Source organism: Crocodylus siamensis, chromosome 4 (assembly GCF_052110815.1).
Source record: "Crocodylus siamensis isolate JL-2025a chromosome 4, ASM5211081v1, whole genome shotgun sequence".
NCBI classification, from domain to species: domain Eukaryota; kingdom Metazoa; phylum Chordata; order Crocodylia; family Crocodylidae; genus Crocodylus; species Crocodylus siamensis.
In genome coordinates, this window is record NC_143398.1 from 75,211,784 (window position 1) to 75,234,493 (window position 22,710).

A 22,710-nucleotide genomic window follows, 5' to 3' on the forward strand; every position below is an offset into this window, starting at 1 on the left:
TGCTGCGTGCTGCTCTACACGCCCCCAGGTCGCATTTCTGGCCGTGTTCATGCTACAGGTGCTCATGTGCATTTGTGTGCCTGTACCCCGCCCCTGCCCCACCTTCTTCCTACAGCACCCAGGCTGCCCTGAAGCTCTTCTGCACTGCCACCGCTGCCTGGCTGGTCAGCCTGGGGCCAGTGGTGATAGCAATGGAGCAGAGCCTGGGCTGCAAAAACCATGTGCATAATTAACATGTTAAAAAAATTAATGCAAGAAATTAACCCATTAAATTGTGCATGATAATGTTGACTATTTGACAGCCTTAATTCCTAGCCTTCCTCAATGGTTGAAGCTTCCTAAAAGCTGTGGACATTACATTTTGAGAGGAAAAACTCAGACTCAAAGCTAACAGTCCACTAAGATAGACTTCTCACCCCAGGCTGTGGAGGGCGCTCTTGCCACTACAGTCCTGAAGGCCAGATCTCTAATCCTGCACACAAAGAACAGACCTTGTGCACACCCTCAAATCTGTTCTAAGATCCACTGCATAATAAAGACCTGGGCATTGGACAGATGCGTGAGAAACTAAAATTGATTGATAATTTTCATCAACATAGCCAGGGTACAACCAATAACGAGACTAAAGGTAGAACTATTGGGAAAATAATCCTTCCTCTGTTCCAAACCCTGGAGAACTCTTCAGCATTCAGCCCAAATACATTGCGGTCAAGAGTGAGAGCTAAATCAGTTTATACTCATTTCAGACATTCTCTTTCAGCTCCTATGGATTAAACCAAGGTGATACCTAAGGCTACAGTTCAGTAAAGCTGCATTAGTCCTAAAATTAATGTAACATCAAGACCATTTCTTCTGTCCCTTAAGGAATACAAAATAGACACTCAAAAAATTAATGTTAAATTCTGAAAAAGCTTGAAAATGAATCTCTTAAGGAGGGAAGCATGTTAAGGAGACAAAGATACAACCTTAAGAGTTTAAAATACAGCAATACCAGCCAGTACGGGCACAGATTCTTTCAGAAGAAACTCCTAGATAAACCTATTACTTGTGCAAAGGGAAAAGTAAAAGGGCCAACCTCCCCCCCCCAAAAAAAACAAACACAAAACAAACCCCACCACAATACAGATACCCTAAGAATGATCAACGCTTCTATAGATCTGGTCTCCCTTTGACAAAAAGCCTTAATAATGATGTCAACTTGGAGACTGTCATCCTTCATATAATTATATGACAAATGATGACATTCCCTTTTTAATACTCAACAATCAATCAGACTTACCGTATTTACTTGATTTTAAAATGAGGCACCCCCCTGCATTTCACATGGGGCGGGGGGGTCCCTCATCTTAGAACTGAATACAAGGGAGGTGGGAGGGGAGGGGGAGGTCAGCAGGCAGCTGCTGCAGCTCAGACTCCAACCCCTACCTGGGGTCAGGGGCCATAGTTCCAGCTGCTGCTGCCTGCCCCCCGCTTCCCTCCTCTGCCACCTCTGCACCCACACATCTTTCCCCTCTCCACACAGAGTCTCTGCTTCCTCGCCTCTCCTCTCCCTTTCCATTTACCCTATTTCCACAAGATGACCCCTTACTGTTTTTGCCTACATTATAAACTTCCTATAGTATGAACAAAGGATTACTTTCCATCTACAAAATGTCTAACACCTAGAAGGCACTTTCATGGACAATCAATACTAGCACTGAAGGTCTCTCCTCAGTTCTACAAGAAGCAGAGAAGCAATACTATTTTAAAATAACACTAACAATTGATGCGTCATTGTACACCTATTTAAAATAAAAGCAATATTTAATTTTTATATTTGTCCTTTAAAGCAAAAGCACTACATATGGATGCATCTGAGGGCAGCCCATGCTGCTACAAATATAGATCATGTGTGGGCCATCCCATTCAAGTCTCTACTCCTGCTTGTGCCATTTTAACTAGAAGGATTCTGCTTAGTTCATACGTTCATTGCCTACCTTCTACTTTATGAACAAAGTAATTTTGTAATTGATGGGTTTTGGTGGCAGGACATACTAGAACAAACAAAATAAGGAAACAAATTAGAACTATTTCACCATTTCAAAAAACTGTAGCTTTAAACAAACCAACCAAACAACCTCTACTCCAACTCACGTAATACCTCCATATACCTGCTAATGGCAACCTCAAATTTTCACAGAAAGCAGCTGCAAAGACAGTAGGTTTTTCAAATGACAGCAGGGAGCTAATCATGTGACTATTTAATCCTCCTCCAGACTTCACATTATTGCAGCAACACTGCTAGGAGTACTTGAGGTATTGGAGTTCACTGAAAGTTAAACTGGTATGTCACAACAGCAGCGACCACAGAGATGGACCTCAACTTCAGAGCCAATAATGCTTAATATTAATTGGAAGTTAATTTTCTATTCGGCCCATCTACCTAAACTTATGAACAGATGAACTTACTCCAACACATTACCTTGTATGTGTCAACAACACTGAACACTGTCTAATTATCTACTCACAATCAGTTATGGTTTAAAGTGTTTGCAAACAGATCACAAAACAGCACGAACACCAAAGAATTAAAAAAAAAAAAATCCGTGTTCTTCATTAGCTTGTGTTCATTTCTTAGGTTTTGGCAAAAGTTGCTCCCTTCTCATTTCCTGTGTTCTGGACCACTGAATACTTGAACTCTTCTGGAATACCACAAATTCTTCCCTTTCATATGAAGCTGCATTGGGAGTCAAGATATGCAACTGAGGTTCTTGTTTCCTCTGCTTCAATTACAGACTCACTAGACAATTAATTCACATTGTAAACACTGTAATCAACATAGGCATACAGAATAAAATACTCCAAAATATGCATAATGTACATACAGCAATTATTTTTTCTTTTACCTTCTTAACAGGTGATGTAGGTGCCATCTGACCAGTGGTTATCGAAGGTGCTGTCACAACTACGGAAGTGGGTTGGGTACTGACGTTATTTGCATTATTAGCTAGAGGTTTGTTCTTGTCTGCAAAAGATTTTTGGCATTGTCATTTATAACGTATTAACCTATAGTAAATATAAAGTTACACTTCTTCTGAATTGGGTGAAGTCCTTAATTAACCCAGCCAGTAGCATCTTATTTTGCATTCTCAGTTTTCTTTCTCACTCCCCAACGTTTGGCATTCTAATTATATCTAATTACAAAAGGCTTTTTCTTACAAATCTTAGAAAGGTTGCAACTTTTTCCTATGTTCCAACAACAATTTTCTCTGCATTAAAATCGCAAATCAGGTAGGTACTTACCTACAACATTAAGAATATAATCAAGCCCCAGTAAAACTACTCACATACTTAAAAGTTATGTGCATGCTAAAGCACTTTGCTCTAAAACACCAGGGGCCAACTTTTTCAGTACACATACTGAAACTACAAATTAGCTCCATACACTCAAGTGCCACTCTGTTGCTCTGCTTTCTGCTCCCTGACCTATGCTCTCTGCCCATTTGACTGCTCTGCTTTCTGCCCTACTTGCCACTGTGCTATCCCTCTCCTCATCTGCCACATGCCAGGCACATAGACTGCCTGATGCTTGTGACACACGTGTGCCACAGACTGGCCATCTCTGCTAATACACAGAGCTCCCCATTCAGCCTGCAAATACAGAAAAAAATTAAAAAGCAATCCAAAACTTTTTAAAGACCCTTTATTATACTGGACAAACTACAAAAAAAATAGTTGCTTACCTTAGCTAGCCCATAACCTAATGGCAAAGCAGATAATACACTATGGCATAAAGTACAATGAAAAGACGTACTGCATGGTTTTAATGTGAAAAGAAAAAAAACCCTCCTTACTCCAACATTTTTGGTATCCCTATTAATTCAGCCATATTTGTCATTTAAGATTTTACTGCTATCAGCTTCTATTAGCCCAAGGGAACTGACACAGTCCTCTAACACAAATAAAACTGTTAGAAAACAGTGCATTAGTACGTAGCTATTTTTGGTCATGCGTGTGGCCAATAGCCCAAGCTTGACTTTCAAATTCTTACCCGATATCTTGGCACTTTGTAAAAACAACTTTGTTACCAACTGTGACAACATTTATAGGATAGAGGAAATGTTGGTGTACGAGGCATCTATTTTAGTTATCAGCTTCTCCGAATCATAGGGGAGACTCAAAAAGTGGCAAAAGGCTGAACTAAATTGACAACCTCTAATTATACAGGTTGTGTGGACTGTGCATACAAGTTGGGAAAAGTATAGAGACAAATGTAGGTGAAACAGTCCTAGATGAACAAATCAGGAGTAAAGCTGCGAATTCTGATGTGGAAGAAGAAAAGCTGTAAGAGGATGCAATTATTAGGGGTAAAAGGAAGGGAGCGATAGAGAAACAGGTCTCAATAGTTGTTTTGAAATTATATGAAATAGGAAGAGAAGGCCTGTAAATAAGATCAAGTTAAGCCACATGAAAAGACCCGTGGGAAATTTTCTGAAGTCATGAGACGTAAAACAAACACATGAAAATGGAAGAATACCTCCCCCCCCCAAAAAAACAAACTGACCAAAAACCACGCAATGATGGGGCTCTACTTGCTTTATAGTTTCCTATACCTTTCGAGTTCATTAGTTAACTTAGTTTGAAATCTAGTTTTTTTTAAATCTGAGCTTCTCACATAATCAGTAGTTTCCAGGAGCAGAGGTTCTAGCATAATACCCAACATAATACCCCAACCCAACACTTGGTAACAATACTGAGGATCTGCAATGCTGCAACACTCGTTAAAGTGTCTTATAACAGCCAATTAAAATGTTCCTTAACATTCTAAGAATTTTTGTTGTAATGCAACCTTAAAATGAATAATGGGAAAAAAGGGAGAGTGCACGCTTGGAACTTTGTGACACAGCTCTACAGGGAAAAGCCTAACTTCTGTAGCTTGCCAAATAAAGTATGATAAAGCCTTGTTGATATTAAAAAAAACAGAGTTTACATAAATTAATTCTTGCGTCTCAGTCAAATTTTCCTGGCACAAAACTGTCCGCTAGTAATGAAGAGAATACAGTTACAAGAGAATCACAGAATTCAAGAAACACTGTAGCTGGCTTACTGACCAAGGCAGCCAGCCCTGCATGCTGGATCACAGGTCACTTGAGTCTACCAGACCTCAATCTCCCTAGGGGAGGGCTACAAACTTAAAGGAATGCTATGCCCTCCAGATCTGAGGTATACTTTGCAGCATGCCATTAAAATATCAGTAAGAACATCTAACCTAATTCTAATAGAACCATCACTAGCTGATGCAATTTTTTTTCTTTTTCTTTTCTTAACGGGTTCTTCAAAAGAGATGACACAAAGATATGCTGGAGAAGGAAGCCTGTGAAATCTTTCAGACAGAAAGAGCTCCTTGAAAGTTTCTAGGGAACCCACAACAAAGGCCAGAGAGGGCCAAAGCAAATAAAGATAAACTGACTACTGGAAAATGGTTATGAATCTACTGTAGTTCACCAATGAGCATTAAGTAGCAAGTCAAACAGAAAAGAGAATAAAAGCACCTACAACTCAGCCTTGGTGTATTTCAAGCCATTAGTGTCCTTTATACCACAGATACCCTTCTCCCATAAAATCAGTCCCTCAAAATTAAACAAAGAGGCTTCCCTGTGTTTTAAGCAGGAGAAGCTGATTCTTCTGTCCAGAATAGAGAGCAGCTCACTTTGATTCCTCCTCCCAAACCAACTCCCCAGCAGCAACAGTGGCATTTCTATTCAGGCAGCTGAGGAGTCAGCTGACTTAATGAGCCATTGTCCTTCACTTCCCCTCTTTTTTAATGATCATGATGTTCCACTGATCAAGCTAACCTTTCTTCTGGTAATTTTACTGAGTGCTAGCTACTCCTGGTTTCTGTTCTCCTATTTCACAATCTTGCAAGCTTTTTAGTCCAGCAGATAATAAAGCATGCAAACCTTTTCAAGCTCCTTTCAAAATAACGGAGCTACACATAAAGGCCAGACTTCAGCAGTAGTTGAAGTTTCAGCCTTCAGTTAAGCAGAAAAGGGACTGCGAGTGAGTTACAGATTAGGCTGTCTTTGCTCTATACAGCTATAATTCTGGGCGGAAAAATTTTTTCTTCTTCGTTCTGCCTTCACAAAAAAGTGTGTACACCTTATTTGAGGGCATGTATGTGCAAGAAAAAATGTTATATTTTCATCAGACACAAGCATCAAGCAAAGCTTGAATGCTGAAGTTATTTGAATAAGCTATTGGTTTCTTGAAAACTTCAGTTAAAAAGGTAATAGCCTAAAAATAGAAAATGTATTAGTGAAACTATTATAGTTTTCTCTAGATATTTTTATACACCTCTATAAAATAGGTAAAAAATAATGTTTGTATTAATCTCTTTCCAAATATCCAAATATAACCTTCACAATCAATCAGACAGAATGAGTTTAAGCAACAAGTCTTACTCATCCAACTAATAAACATAGGCAGATGAAAAACTCGGCCCCAGCAATCCTTGGATGGCCAGGCAGTCTCATCTTGCAACCATTCCTTGTGTGTTACCACTGCTGCATGGTAATATAAACAAGAATGGAGATATGCTACAAAAATCAAGCTGCACTATAGGCTGAATGTCCCAAGGTGGACAGCAGGGAAGTTTCTCCTCTCCCCTCAACTCAGTTAGCAGTTTCTACAAAAGTCAGACGTGCAAGTGGTAGAATTGGTACGGAGTCTATCCCTGCAGCAATAACTGCATTCTCTTCCAGTGACGTACATAAGCAGATAAAGAAGATGAAGTCTTTTAAAGACAGAAGTACTATTGTGTGCATGTGTGGGGGGATGGGAGGCAGAGGGACTGATTTAAGGAGTCTGGCAACTCTTGATGGACAAGTTATCCAACAGGGTAAAGCTGTGCATCTCTAAACCATCTACTCCATTCAAACACAGACTGAATCTTTGCATATGCCCCTTTAAATAGTGTTTGAGTCTACCTTCCCCAGAAGTATAAACATCTAACTTGGCTTCTAACAGGCCTACTGTAATGCCAGTTCCTCCACATTACAATCTATGCATTAAACCAGACATCTAATTTTTGGGCAGCCAGTGGCCACAACTGTGCAGGTGCTCCCCCCAGCTCCCCACCACCATGCAGGCAACCTAGCATTCCTCCCTCCCCACTTCTGTGCAAACAGCCTAACTCCACACCCTGCTCCTAGCCACCGACACAAGGCTGCCCAGCTCCCCAAAGACCTGGAGTCAGAGGGAAGAGGGAGAAGCCAAGATCCCCAGGAGCTCTCTCCCTCTTCTGCTGCATGGGGAGCTCTGTAGCACAGGCAGGCCAACTTCCCACATGACCAGGAAAGACAGGGCTGCTGCATATGCAGTGTGCATATCTGGGAGAGAGGGACAGCCAAGCTATTCAGGGCCGCCTGCAGCATCTGGACAGCCTAGCTTTCCCTTGATGCATGCACAGCACCTGTGGTGTGGGCAGGCTCGCTCCTCTGCTGCGTTCACAGCTCAGGCAGTCTAGCCCTCTCCCAGCTGCTGCAGCAGGAGCAAACAGGGAGGGGCAAACAGCAACCAAGTGGGAGTCCATGGGCCACATGCTAACCTACTAGTTGGACAGCCATGCTTTACATAATCTTAATGGAAGTTCAGGTCAGATATTGGGGAAAAAAACTCTCTCAGTAGGAGGGTTGTAAAGCACTGGAACAGGCTACCCAGAAAGACAATGGAATCTCCATCCTTAGAGGTTTTTAAGACCCAACTGGATAAAACCTTGGTTGGGATGATATAGTTGGGGTTGGCCCAGCTTTGAGCAGGGGGCTGGACTAGATGGCTTCCTGAACTCCCTTCTAACCCTAACTTTCTATGATTCTTGAGTGGTGCATAAAGCAGCTGAACTACTATCAATATTTCTTTTGTTAAAACTAGTTTATTAGACTTAGAATACATTAATATTTACCTTAAACACAGAGTTCATTTGCATGTACCTGAGCCAAATCCACTACAATCAGCGTGCTTCAGGATGACGGAACAGGGAATGATATTTGATGTTTTAAGATTTCAGGCTCTGAGTCACAAGCATGGTAAGCAAGTAACTCCACACTTAGATCTTGTTTCTCTTTTATTTCCTGCCATCTTCATTTCCTTTCTGGACACTGCTATGGCCTCTAATACATTGTACCAATTTTAAAATAGCTCATTAAAATACAAAATGATTCCATTGCAATAACGCACCTGTGAGCTACATTCACTTTTAAACGCATTTAACTTTTAAGAACTAAGGGCGTTTATAAACATATATTTGTCTGCTCCAACATGTAGAGTCGACTGAATTAATCGAGTCTGCTCTGCATCGCATCCATTTAACATAAATGGCAAAATGTGCATTAGCACTGAGAAAATGGCAGTGGTGCACTTTTCAACTAAAACACCTTTGATGCATTTCAGTTCAAAAGCGCACCGCCATTTTCTCAGCACTGATGCACATTTCACCATTTATACAAATGCATGCGCTGCAGCGCTGGGCATTTTTAAAAACACCTGGCACTGAGGTGCAAAGGTGTATAAATGTCCTAAAATGTGAACAAAGAATCTATTCCCCTTCCTCACATGCTTCTAATGCAGTGAAATAAGCTAGAGCAGACTCCTAACACAAGATATTTCTCCAAACCTAAATTTACCTGTTTCTGCTTCTGATTCTGAGTCATCTTCCTCATCCTCTTCACTAGAACAGCTGGACTCATCCTTCTTTCCCTCTTCTTCTTCATCTGCTTTCTCATGCTCTAGAGACTCAATGCTGGTTGCATTCTTTTCTTGCTCAATAATTAAAGTCTCTTTACTGGAACAAAAAAGACTTATTTCAAATAACAATATTTATTAACTTGAATAAAAACAACCAGACATACAAGTAGTTCATATTTGTAGAAGCTTACAAAGTTTTTCTTATCAAGAATATCATCTCATTTAATACTGCACTTACTTTTTAAATGGTTTTTGTGACTGATTATTATCCAGGTTGGCTGTAGATTCAATTAGGGGAGATTTCTTTTCCCGTTTTTCACTATGAAGCTTTCAGGGATATAAAAATAATGCAATGAAATTGACAGATTGATAAGTGACAAAGATTTAATACAAATATTACTGGGTAAATACATCATGCAAAATATTCAAAATGCTATATCTGAAAATTTAAATTAAACTGCGTTGCTCATCTTTCATGGTTAAATGTACTGACATCCACAGGCAGAATTTGACAGAATGGAATGGAAGGACAGTTAAAGTGGCATTTATTGACTTTAGCACCTCAAGTCAAACCTGAAGATCAAGTCCATTAACTAACTTGAATTGGTTACACCTAAGAAACACCTCCCCCCCATAATTACGAGACTCTATAATATTATAAAAACTTATGTTCGTCTGTCTGTCCGTAATGCTTTATTCACGCTCTAACTAGCTGACAAACAGCCAATCAGAGCGTGAAGAAGCGTTCTGATTGTGGCAGCAGGCTGCCTTCTGTTGTGTGGATACAGGGGACGAAGCACCTGGAAGCAGCGGCAACAGAGCGGAAAGAAAGGGAGGGGGGGGCAAGGCCAGCAGGGCCCGGGCCCAATGCAGTGGCGTGAGGGTGGTCTCAAGCAGGGGAAAAGCCGGCCCACTGTGGTGAGGGAACGGCAGGCCCGACCCGATGTGCCCGCAGCAGCAGCTGGAGGAGGGAAGGAGCTGGCCTCCTCCCCCACGCACACATCAGTCCCGAGCCCACTCCTCCTGTCCACCCGCTGCCACCATGTCAGCCCTGGGCCCACTACTTCCACCCGCCATGGCAGCCCAGCTTCTCCCCACCCTTGGGCCCAGGCCCATTCCTCCCTTCACCTTTGCAGGCCCCAGGTTGCAGGAGGGAAGGGGAAGTGGGCCCAGACTGGGTGGGGGGGGCTCCACCCCCGCCCCCTTTCATTCTTGACAGGCATTTGGCTACTTTATCTATAAAAGCCTACCAGATTCTGCTTCTTTTGCAATTCTTCTAAATATCCTAGAATGTCTTCATCTGCTACATCAAACGCAGTCTGTCCCTGAAAGACAAATGTAAACACATCACAATTTTAATGTAGGATTTAAAAAATCATGGATTAGGATGTGTAAAGCACTCGCATGATTATGCAGGTTAGAAGAAGAACAACCATGCAGTGAAGTTTTTAAATATGAGCCAAACTTCATCAAAACTCATATCTTTCCATCAGTGATTAAGCAGAATATTGCATATCCATTTATGTTTGAGAGTGAAACACATGCTCAGAAAAAGCACTCTTTCACCAAAAAAAGATTTTATTGAACTCTTTAAGAACATGAATCCAGGTCCAAGAGAAGTGGGGATGAGAAGGCTGTCAAACAAACTTTTCCCCTCCTCCCAGCACCCACCTTTCCTGAAACAACCAAATTGAGTGTAGCTCCTGGTTGTAGAGAGCTCAAGGAGGTTGTGGGGAGTGGGATGAGACTTGTTCAGTTCCTGTTCTAGTAGGTCCAATATCTGACTTGTCTGGGTAGGGAGCAAGAACTGACAATTTTATTAAGATTAGAGAGATTTTCCCAGCTCACAAAACCTTCCCAGCTCACAAAAGAGACCATCAAGAAGCAAGCTAAAAAGCACCAATTTTCATAATGTGAAAATATAGTGGTACCAGTAAACTATTGCTAAGGTTGCCTAACCTATTCCATTATAAGGCCCAATTTCCAATGAGCTAAACTATAACCATCCTGGCTTAAAATTTCCTCTAACAAGAGTCTCTTTCGCTGAATATTTTTTGGGAAATTTCAGCATAAGTAGCTTGCGTAGATGTTTTTCAGAATGAGGTTAGGTGAAGTATTTTGTGAATGCTAAGTTGTTGTTTCTTTTTAAAAACACACACAATTCTGGGACCTACACTCCTTTCAAACAGGGCAGGAAATTCAAAATTTGGCAGGAAGACCCTTCTGCTCTTCCTGTGACAATCTGTCCAAATTTGGCCAAGTTATGAACTTCTAAAATGTCAGTTCACATGTGCTTGGTAGGACTTGTCAAAAAGTGGCAGCTAAATTATCTGAAAAATCTGTTTACAGTAAGCATGCCCTATACTTGGGCTGCTGGCACAGAGTAAAAAACTTTCCTTGCAATTGTTTCTTGTGGTATCCTCCATTCTAACATCTAACCTTAAATGTTCTTTAACATATTTTTTTCAGTATATAAATAGTATTAAACAACGTTAGACAAATTTTCAGGTCACTTTCTTTCCCCCCACCCCTTTTAAATGTTCAGCTGACCTTGGAGGATACGTGAAGCATTGTTTCTTTCCCTTCAAAAAAAAAAAAATATACAAGACTTGAAGGTTGCTAAAACTCTTTCAAATTAATGTTTCATTAGATAGCAAGATACATTATATACTATTTGAGCAGACAGAGCTTTAGTTAATGATCAGCTTTTTCATTTTACAAAAACACAAAGACCTTTGAAGGATTTTTTCTGCAGAAGGCTAAGATGAGGCCTGATTCAGCAGTCTAATACAGTTTAGATGAACACCTGTCAGTCTGTTTCTGTTCACTGCAGAAAAGGAATTTTTGAGGGAGAAACTGACCAAACATAGTAACAATTTTCATCTCTGCCTTGATCAGCTTTAACAGTCTGGTACATGTTTTCCAAATGCCAAAAGCTCATTCTTTAGGATACTCTCCCATAACAGTGAAACTGCAAGTCAACCAAAGCCAGTTCTGCTCATTTTCTAAACACCTACAGAACTAGAATCTCAAAAACAGAATAATTTGTGAGAAGTCACAGTTCAAAGGCCTGCCTTATACATACCCATGGGGGGAGGAAAGAGGGTCAAAAGCGGGGAGGAAACCAACATTTGTTTCACTATGAACAGCAGTAGTTGAGGACTTTTTTTTTTTTTTAACCTACTGCTGATTTTGCAACAGCTATTTCTCTAACATGCAGCCATTTCCATCTCTAACCAAAACTATGATTACTATTAGTTTTCTTTTTTCAACACATAACAAATATAATACACTGAAATATCATATAGAAATAAAAGGAATGCACTACATTTGTGTTGTAAATTGTAACTACGCTATTTCAATTTTGTGAATTGTAAGTTAGCAGTAGGTTTTCTTGCTCACCTCACAGGAAGTGCTGTAAAGGAATAATAATAAAACAAGCCTTGGCAATTCTTTCTTGAGAATTCTGTAGCAAACAAACCTCTTAACCAGCCAGAGCTTTTAGACTAAAATGATTATATTGGAATTAGAGTCCATTACTAATATAGGTTTACCATTGCTGACCTGGTCATCTGCACTGGATACCAAAAAAGTTCTAAAAACCTGATGTTTGGAGGTTATGTTCTGAATTTTAACATATTAACACTTGTAACAGTAAGCTATTTGTAGCTAACTGCAATCTGCTTCAAAACCAAAGCTTTATTAACTTAAACATAGTTTTTACATAATGAAATTGTCACAAAAACTATCCCTTCTAACTCTCTCAGCTTCCTGTATATGTTCATAAATGACTAATGAATGACAAGTTATTTATTTATTTCATTTCTTCCTTGTGCATCAACAGGAACATCTTCTTATTAAATCTTCAAAGTTACGCATATATTTGAAAGGAAAGAGTTGTTCAAGTTCTACTGAAACCAAATTTAGCTGGCATAACACTGATAACTTAAGGAGGGAAGGATAAATTTTGAACTTGTGAACTTGTGTTGAAATTTTGAACTTTGTGTTCAGGAAAAAGTAGGTCTTTTTACATATTTTAAGTATCATATGTGTTTACTTTACAAGTAAAAAGACCTACTTTTTCCTGAACAAACACATCACAAGTTCAAAATTTATCCTTCCCTCCTTATGTTATCTGTGTGTGTGAGTGTGAGTGCGTGAGAGAGAGACAGGGATCAGACCAATGGATCCATCAAGTTCAGTATCCAGTATTCATCCCAGAAGCTCAGGGATGAAATCTTAACTCCACTGCAGTTTTGTCACAGTCATCAATGGAACAAAGATTTCACTCTATGTCTATAACAAATAAAAAAAGTCAGTTAAGAACCCAGTAAAGGGTATGAATTGTTATAACCGTTTCCTCAAACAAAGTGCTCTGCATTTGTCATCATTTTATTTCTTATTTCATTTTCAATTATTGTTCATCTTACTGGAAAAAGGCTTATAAATACCTAAGGTACTTTAATAAGTGACTTACAGCCCATACCACTGGAGACCAATCCTTTTTAACTGATAATCCAACATTTTTTTAACCCATCATACATTTTAAAAAATAAATACAATTATTTCTGTTTGTCCACACAACCAAGAAAGTATCCAACAAAATGAGCAACTGTACTGACAAATGTAAAACTGGCAGTGTGAAATGCTTTGGTGAATTGCAACAGTAATTTAAGCTGCCAATTAAAGTCAAACAGAAAATCATTTTAATCTTGACTTGCATTTTGTTTTAAATACTTTACTAAAGATAGATTTCCACCTAATTTGTATGGTACATTTTGCTTATTCTATATGCATGTCAAGCAAGTATGTATTTTAATATACTTTAGGCAGAACACTACTGAAATCATTCATACTACATAAATTTTTGACTCTGCTTAAGTGCACTGGGATGCACACAGCTTCAATTAAAATTATTAAAAAGTATTAAATTTATTTTCTATTGTTAAACACTACTACCTTCAAGGCTAATGGACAAGAAAAATATTATTTCAGAAAAACATCTTTTGCACCTAAAATTGATTTATTAAACCACGGCAATAGCTGATGAATTGAACCAGTTGTTTTTCGTCAACAGTCCTTCAAGATTGTACAACGTGTTTGTTTTATAGGGTATAGCAAACGTGCTCACAGCACAGCCTGTCAGATTCCAACATATCTATGAATTCTGCTAAATACCTTGGCACAAGGGCACGGAAAAGGACAGGAAAGGACTTCCATTTTATTCATAAATGAGAAAAGGAAACAAGTTTTCCTTTCTTTGGAACTCCCAATCAACCAGATTCTCAGGGCGTGGACAACCATGCATTGTTGCCACTTTAAAGGGGAAGGGAAATTGAAGAATTCTGAGTGTGTAGCAGCTGTTAAAATCTACCCATTATGGCTAGGAACACAAGTTACACATTAACCAGTTTAAGTGATCAGAAACTGGTTTAAACCTGTAACAGAACACAAGCTCAGTGAAACTGGTTTAAGATAATTCTGGTTGAATGTAGTATTAGACTTAACTGATTTGGATCAAATTGATTTATGAAACTTCTGTCCCAGACCCCTTCCTGGTTCAAGTTAAATCACAGTCCACCAGCATCCCAGCATGCTTTCTAGCCCTTGGCTGTGCTGTGCTGTGTGATCTAGAGCGAGGGTTCCTAATCCTCAGGCCACAGCCTGGTGCCGTGCTGCGGCAGGTTGGCTGCCGGACCAGAAGTGGCTGCGGACCAGAAAACCACAGCCCCCCCAAAGCTGAGCAGAGAGGCCACGGCTCCTTTTGCAGGGCCTGCGGCAGCACAGAATTTGGCCCAACCCCCCTACCCAGGGGGTCAGGGTATCTTTACCTGTCTGCCAGCTGAAAATTCCGGCCGCAGTAGACAGCGACTGCTGGGCTGTGGTTTGCCAGGCTGCGGACACTTCTGGGCTGTGGTGCTAGGCCATGGCATAAAAACTTTGGGAACCCCAGCTCTAGAGAGCAGGGCTGGGCCCCACCCCCTCTGCTTCTTAGTTGAAGCAGTGAGGGCTGGCTGGAAGGGGGTGTGGGGCAAGCCCAGCTGGGGATTCAACTCAGACTATGGGGCTGGGGGTGGGGCAGGAGGGAACTGCCCCTCCCCCACGCAAGCCCTGGCTGATGTCTGTGGCCAGAGAGGAGGGGATTAAACCCCTATTGCCCCGCTAAAACTTACTGCTGGCTGCAACTGGCCTACAAATACCAGAGGCACCTGGAAGCAGGAAGAGGAAGTGATGAGCAACCTTGCAGAATCCTGCTGCTGTAAGTCTGGACTGCAAATCCCAAAGGCCTTGGAGACAGCAGGAAGAACAAATAAACACACAGCTAGGGAGCTGTGTTCTAGCACCCCTTGGCTTCTGGCCTGAGCCACTGCAGGCATGTGGCTGCATTTCCCGAATCAAAGGTAAGTGTCTGTTCATTTCTGTTTCAATTTAATCTGTGATACATAGACTAACATGCAAAGACTGAATAGATTCAGCCCTGGGCTTTTTGACTGTCTGTATCTAACCTATATTTGCACGATCCTAGTTAGTTAACCTGCCCTAACTTTGTCTTGGGATAAAGCAGGATCCAAAACTGGAGTAGTTTTGCAGTGCTCATATCACTACAGAATCATGTTAACGTAACTGTTGAACTACAACATTTGATATTTCTATCCTTCCATATTGATATAATTATTACAGCTGCCCTCAATTTTAAATGAGCTAGTCACTTAACTATTCAAGTTAAATAAAGTCGAAAATATTCTCTTTGCAACTCGAAGACAGGGTACTTCTATCCAAAGCTGGTTTCACACTTTAACAAACTCTACTTCTAGATGCAGGTTGGCTTGACTTCTTTAAAAATGCAGCAGCAAAAATGTATTGATTAAGTGTATTTAATTTCTATAATTTAGTACACTAATTTTAGGCTTTTACATGAGTTACTTTATCTTTCACTTTAATTTTATTTTTAAAAAAGAAAAAGTATTTAAATAAACATTCACATTATATTAAAAATGCTGATGTAATTAAATCATTCATCAGTCATCAATGATTCAAGTAATAAAATCATCAATCACTGATGGCTCAATATCTAGCTGGGAGGAGGTATCAAATGGGGTTCCCACAGATCAGTCCTAGGTCTGGTATTGTTTAGTATCTTCATTAATGATTTGGACAATGGGATTAAGTGCACGGTAAGCAAATTTGTAAACGACACCAGGTTGGATGGAGCTGACACTTTGGAAGGCAGGGTTAGGATCTAGAGTGACCTGGTTAGACTCCTAAAATGTTCTGCAATCAATCAGATAAAATTCAACAAGGACAAGTGCCAAAGTCCTGCTCTCAGGATGGAACTGCATGCAAAAATAGGGACTGAGGAATGACTGACAAGTCTGCAGCACTGCAGAGAAGGACCTGTGGGTTACAGTAGACCAACCATCCATAAGCTGAATAAGACAACCATGTGTTCTGGGTTTTACTAACAGGAGTATCACTTGCAAACCAAGGTAAGTGATTCTTCTGCTCTACTCACTACTGGTGATGTTTTGCCTGAAGAACTGTATCCAGTTTTGGATCCCATGTTTCAAGAAGGATATGGACAGATTGGAAAGAGTGCAATGCAGAGCAACAAAAATGATTAGGGGCTTAGGAACCATGACAGATGAGGAAGGCCGAAAGAGCTTGGGTTATTTAGTATGGAGATGACTGAAGGTGGATTTGATAACAGGCTTCAAATACCTGAAGGGAGATTAAAGAGGGTGGCGATTATAGAAGGACTACATGGGTGGGAACGGGCTACCTAGAGAAACTGGAATCTCTTTCCTTGGAAGTTCTTCAGAACAGGTTAGACAGACACTTGGCTGGGATGGTTTAGTCAGGGATGACTCTGCTTTGAGCATGGGCTAGACCAGAATCTCATGAGGTCCCTTTCATCCCTATTTTCCCATGATCCTTCCCCGCTGGAATTCCAATTAGAGATGCATTCAAAACAAATGATAATAAGTAGACAGAACCTGAAAAGCTGTTGGCTGAAATACCTTCAGCTTGGCAAACAGTACTGCAACTATTGGTTGTATCAGGTGGTCACAATGCATGAAATTCCATCTTCAAGGTCAGATAACCTGGTACAAACTTCAACAATTCCTTTTCCCCACATCCACAAGGACTACCAAAGGCACAAGCACTAAACAATTCCATTAACAAAGTCTGCCCTGCTTCTTGATAATAATGCAGTGACTTGCAACTGGAATTTTAACTTGTGGAAAAAAAAATAGTACAAGGAATTAGGCAAACAGCTGTACCAACATGCTGCATGGGTACCCTAAAATGCATGTAAAAAAACAGTGTTGTAAGGGTCACTGCAATGTCTCCATGATAAATGTTTAATCTTTCCAGCAAACAATCTCTGGTCAATTGTTTCATTCTTCCTTGGTATAAACAGACCCTCTTCCTGTGGAACAAACAGCTAGAATGTGTTTTTGCTGCAACAGTCAGCATTAATAGCATTGGCATTTAAAAGTGATCATAACAGATTAAGGAGTTAACAGCACATTAAAAATAAATGTGTATTTGTCTTGTTGCATTGTTTTAGTCTGACTGATTGCTAACTATACAACCACATGCCCAATTACACTGCAAAGTCTATTTTGAGCAATCCTAAAACTAGGAAGGGGTGTGAGATAAATAAAGCTTGTACGTGCGGTGCAGTACCAAAAACCAAGGCCACATGTGGTCCTGTAACTTGCTACTGTTTTTTCCATTTCTGGGGAATCTGAGCATAAATTTACCAAGAAGGCTTGCTGTCTTCTATGCAATAGTATCTGAGAAGATAGGTAGAAAACATAGCTACTGACTCTTAGGTATGACCTGCCCATTTATCTCCATTTGGTTAACAATAAAGCTGAGTAACAATTTATGCCAGAACTCTTCTTGCCAGTTATCAAATATATCAGATTTAACAGACAAAAGGGCTATTAGTCTGCATGTAAAATCAAAGCTGTGAGCTTCTCTCTCTACAGAGAAGTACTGCAGGAATGCATCCGAGTGCCTACAGCAGGGGTGGGCAAAATGTGGCTCACCAGGCCATTCTATCTGGCCTCTGGGACCCCTAAAAAATTTAGAAAAATTAATATTTATCTGCCCCCAGCTGCTCTGTCATGCGGCCCTCAATGGCTTGTCAAAACTCAGTAAGTGGTCCTCCACCCAAAATAATTGCCCACCCCTGGCCTACAGTGTGAAGAGAATGCATCTTGCGCCTTCAATAAGGGGCATAATCTACATACTGATTCAAGACCTTTTCAGTTTTTCAAAAGCATTAGAAGCGTGTTTAATTTTGGAAACTGTGTGGAAACAGACCAGAAACTTTTGGAAAGAGCTAAAATAAACTGATCACGCTGCTGTTGACTTTTAAAAACTGGACCTAGTAAAGCAGAAACCAAAATTCAATGGCATTGTTTTGGAATTACAATAGTCTGATCTACAGTTTGCAAAGCAAACTACTTATCTATGACAGCTTGGCAAGAAGGCAATTTGGGCAAATTTCTTCAAAAGTCTTTATTTAACAGCAAAGCTATTCTAACAAGGACAGTGTTAAAAGGTTGTATCATATTAATTTATTTCACAGTTTGCCTGCCTCAAAAGTCATATGCTGAATACAAAGTTAACTTCAGATATGAAGTTACGTAACTTTCTAATGCGTTCCTTCTCTTCCATGTATTGCATGCAGGTCTCTACACTTCATGTACTTTGCACTTAAAACATTTTCAATTTATACCTTTAAAGTATTTATGTGCCTTATAGCTGAAAACTTTCAAACTAAGCAGATAAAAAGTAGCTTTGGATTTCTTAATGAGCTGTTAATTCCTTAAAGTTATGATCACTTTTAAATGCCAATGCTATTAATCTTTTTTTGCTGATTATTGCAGCAAAAACATATTCTAGCTGTTTGTTCCATATAAACAAGTTCTTTTTATACCAAAGGGGGAAACAATTGGCCATATTGTTTACTGGAAAGATTTAGACATCCTGGAGACAGTGCAGTGACCCTAACCAACACTATCTTTTGACATGAGCTTACCTAAATTAATAAACAATTTAATTTTCAAGACACTGTTTTAGTCTATCATGCCAAATATATAACACAAAGCAAAGCAAAGCAAGCAAAAATAATTTGTTCTCAGAGGTGCTGAACACCTGCAACTCATACTAACTTCAGCACTGTTGTGGATTCCTGGCATCTTTAAAAACCAAATACTTTATTGCATATTTGGCAAAACAACAAATGGAGCTTCTTAGCTCGCATGAGCAAATGTACCTCTTCAGCTACCACTGTTAGACTCCTTCCTCTGCTTTTCCTTTTCTTGCCAAGACTGATTTAAAGATTACCCAAATAAACTCTACATGTCTCCCCACTTCTCAAAACTCCAAGTAAATAAATTAGGTTTCAACAGCAAATTTAGGCACAAACATTAAATTCAGACATGGTAAATCATTTTATGATCGATTCAACTAAGATACTTAGCTTGATATAGGGCGTGTGAATTTGGGTGTGGGTGGGTGGTTAATGCCGTTTTAAGGCAATTCCATCCTTTCCAATACATTGCTTTCCTGATTGTAATCTTGACTCCTAAACACAACTTCTGATTTCCAAGATAAACCAAAAATGTTACCCTTTGGTGTTCACCCCCCACCCCTTGTAGAGATGACAGTGTTTTTCCAGCTTAAGTTTAAGTTTGTGTGCCTGGGAACTTCCTTAAGTTATTTAAAAAACATTTATGAACTGCTTTGGGAAAGACTCTCCATAAATCTCAAGAGAGGTGTGGGGAAATTTACATGCACTAGGGACAGATGCTGGAAGATAATCAGGGTCCGGATGGAAGAGAATAAGAGAGAAACAAATGCACTAGAACTTCAGCCCCCCCTTACACTGTAAGATCAGTGTTGATTTTGGGGCTTTTTTAAGTGCTGCAAGAAGGGCCTCTGCAAACTAGTAAGTCCACAGCACTCTGATGTTTCCCAGAGTGCACAAAAGGAGGAATATATTATTTGATCTTTATTATACATAAATCCAATATAAACTATTATTATTAAATTAAGTTTCCAGAGCCCAAAGTCACCAGCACTGACTTAGGTAATCACACTGAAGCGAATACAGTGTTAAAAAAAATTTGCTTATGACAAGCCAAAAAAAATTAAGAAAATATTGAAGAAATGAGAAATTTCTTTGATCTCTAACAGTACCCACAAACCCTATCTTACTTTTAGAACCTGCAAGTGAATTTAAAGAACAGAAAATTAATATAAAAGTGTGGACATAAACATGCTGATTCTGGCAAAACATGCAGTACAGAAAGCACCATGAACAATAATGGCACTTTAGTTCTACTTTTCTTACCCTGGCTTCTAAAGTCACTTTAGAGACCAGAACTTTGTATCTTGACAAGGATTACATAAAAATCCTACCACTTTGTTGACAGCCTCCATATCACATAGGTTTTCCACTAAAATTCGACAGGCTTCTTCTTTACCCCAATGAGCAGCAGCATGAAGTGGTGTCCAGCCATCATAATCTTTAATATTTACATCATAGCCAGCCTGTATTAAAAGCCTAAAGAAATTAGAAAAAATAGATGTTGTAGTTGAGAGTAGTAATGTGCCATTACTTTCTAAAACTATTTTATAAAGTAAGCTTTAATTTTCTTGCCTTCACTTTAACTCTCAGGTAGGAATAACAACAACAAAAATTTAAGACTGTCAACTTACAAGGCATATTTCCTCCTAAAAATATATTCCTTCTTCTCATCAGTACAGTAAATTTAGTGCAACTTAAAAGTTAAGAAAAAATTTTTTTGCATTGTATTCAATAATTTGTTACTGGCAAGCCAGTTTTACTGTTTCTCTGTACAGTGGGGGAGTTCTTTTTGCTGCAGTCCTCAGGAAAACAGGGCCCCTCAAGTCTGCAGTGTGTGCTGCAGCTTACATGCAGCTCCAACATTTTCTGGGCATTTTAAAGAAGTTTGCGAAGAAAAGTAGTAAACAGAACCTTTATTACTGTATAGTGCAATACCGCTGAACAGCCTGAGCCACACATATGGAGGGGTTATCTGACAACCAGGAAACAAATAAATATGTAGGGCGATTAGTAGGGCTGTGTGAAGCTTCAGTCACTGATTCAATTCGGAGATTTGGCCCGATTCAGCAGCCAAATCTCCAAATCCGAATCAAATCAGGAGACCCGTTAATCTCTCTGAATTGAATCAGAAGCCTCCAATTCGATTTGATTTGGAGAGAATTGACGAATTGGACACAGATACAGCTTTAAAGGTTTTTTCTACATACCTCAAGGTACTAGGTGAGGCTCATGAATGCTGAGGTGGAGTGGATGGAGTGTCACAGAGGGGCACGGGGAGATCTACCATGAGCTTAGCAGTGGACCCAGAAGTGGACCAGAAGTGTTTCTGGTGCGTTTCCGGGTCCACCACAGAGCACATCGGGGACCCCCTCACCCCTCAGCTCTGATGCCTACCGGAGGGGGAACCCAAGGTTACCCTGTGGCTGACTGCCAAGCCAGGGGGGTGCAGGAGGGGGGCTGCCACTGAGCACACGGGGCTTCACCCTGCACTTCCATGGGATGCTCCATCCGCCCCACCATCTCAGCATTCAGGAGCCATGCCTGGTACCTTGATGTATATAGAAAAAACATACAAAGATGTGTCTATGGCAGAATCGCCAATTCTTCGAATCAGAATCACATCTTCACATTCAGATTCAGCTGAATCGAATCAGGACAGTGATCTGAATCAACTAATCGAATCACTATGCTCCGAATCAGGCCAAATCCAAATAGAATACGGTTCGCTTCGCACACCCCTATTGACTAGCAAATCCTGCAAAGCCCATCGGCACGTGCTGGATAGCAGCAGGATCCTGGCTCTACTCAGCTGAACTAAGAAGCAGGAGGGTTTTGCCACCATAGGGGACCTTTGAGTTCAGCAGCACTTGGTTTTGCCAGCACAGCTGTGCCCCTCTGTGTGCTATAAACAAAGTTGCTTAAGTAGTTGCTTAAACAATTCTTCTTAAATATAATTAATTAAGTGCTAACAGGGAGGCTTACAAAGAGGCACAGTGATTAAAACAAAAACTAGTTGTGCACCAATTAAGATTTTCTTGGCCGATACCGACAGCTGATTATTAACCAGGCATGTCAGCTGATACTGATCTGATAGCCCATTTATAGGAATGTAGACTGGCAACTTGGAGAGCAGCACCTTGCAGGTAACTCTGTGGAAAGGAAGAGACATGGGGAAGGGAAGGGGTGTGAGGGGATGATTGAGGCCCCCATAGTGAGGGAGTGTGGCAGGGACAGAGGCTGCCCGGTCAGGGCAGCAAATGGAATTCTGTGCCAGGGAGTGGGACAGAGCCCATGTGCGGTTTGTCCAGGACATGGAGGCATGGGGGGGCGGAGACATGAGGAGGGAGGCGGCTCCCCTCTGCTGTGTGCGCCCCTAGGGGAGGCATGTGCCCTCTCCCCCAGATCTGTGCATGGGGCAGAAGTGGGCAGCCCGCTATGGGCTCAGGGCCATGGACAGTGCCAGGCTCTTCCCAGTGTGGGGGCTGGGCAAGAGTTGGGATCAGAGTGGGTGGGAGTGGGGCAGGCTCACGGGTAAGGCAGGCAGCAGTGGCACTGGCAGGGGTGGCTATGGCAAACTCTGGGGTGGTTACAACCCCCACAAGCCCCTAATAGCACCGCCTCTGCTCAAGGCACTTCGCTCTATGGCCTTCCCCATAGGAGTTCTGCACTGCAGGGTGGACAGGGGACTCGCAGCTGGGGCAGGGCTCCTCAGGGAAAGCCAACAGAACAGAGTGCCCCAAGCAGGGGTTGGGCTAGGGCAAGGATTGGGGGAACCCTGCAGCCACCCTAAAATTTGCCTAAGCCTCTTGTAGCCATTCCACCCAATTTCAGTGCCGCCACCTGACCTGCACAGCAATGCCAGTCCTGTTCCTGCCTGC

The 22,710-nt window shown here is 40.8% G+C and overlaps 1 protein-coding gene across 4 annotated transcripts in view; it reads right to left on the bottom strand.

Annotated features, from left to right (window-relative positions):
• The window catches only part of PPP1R12A (protein phosphatase 1 regulatory subunit 12A), a 194,812-nt gene that overhangs the window by 66,413 nt on the left and 105,689 nt on the right, over nt 1–22,710 (bottom strand). For all 4 annotated transcript variants that reach the window (XM_090042597.1, XM_090042594.1, XM_090042595.1 and 1 more), the window contains exons 5-9: nt 20,164–20,308; nt 9,972–10,046; nt 8,960–9,048; nt 8,661–8,818; nt 2,886–3,004 (exon numbers count right to left, since the gene is read on the bottom strand). In XM_090042597.1, coding sequence (XP_089898723.1) covers nt 2,886–3,004; nt 8,661–8,818; nt 8,960–9,048; nt 9,972–10,046; nt 20,164–20,308 — 586 coding nt within the window. The remainder of the gene's footprint in view (nt 1–2,885; nt 3,005–8,660; nt 8,819–8,959; nt 9,049–9,971; nt 10,047–20,163; nt 20,309–22,710) is intronic.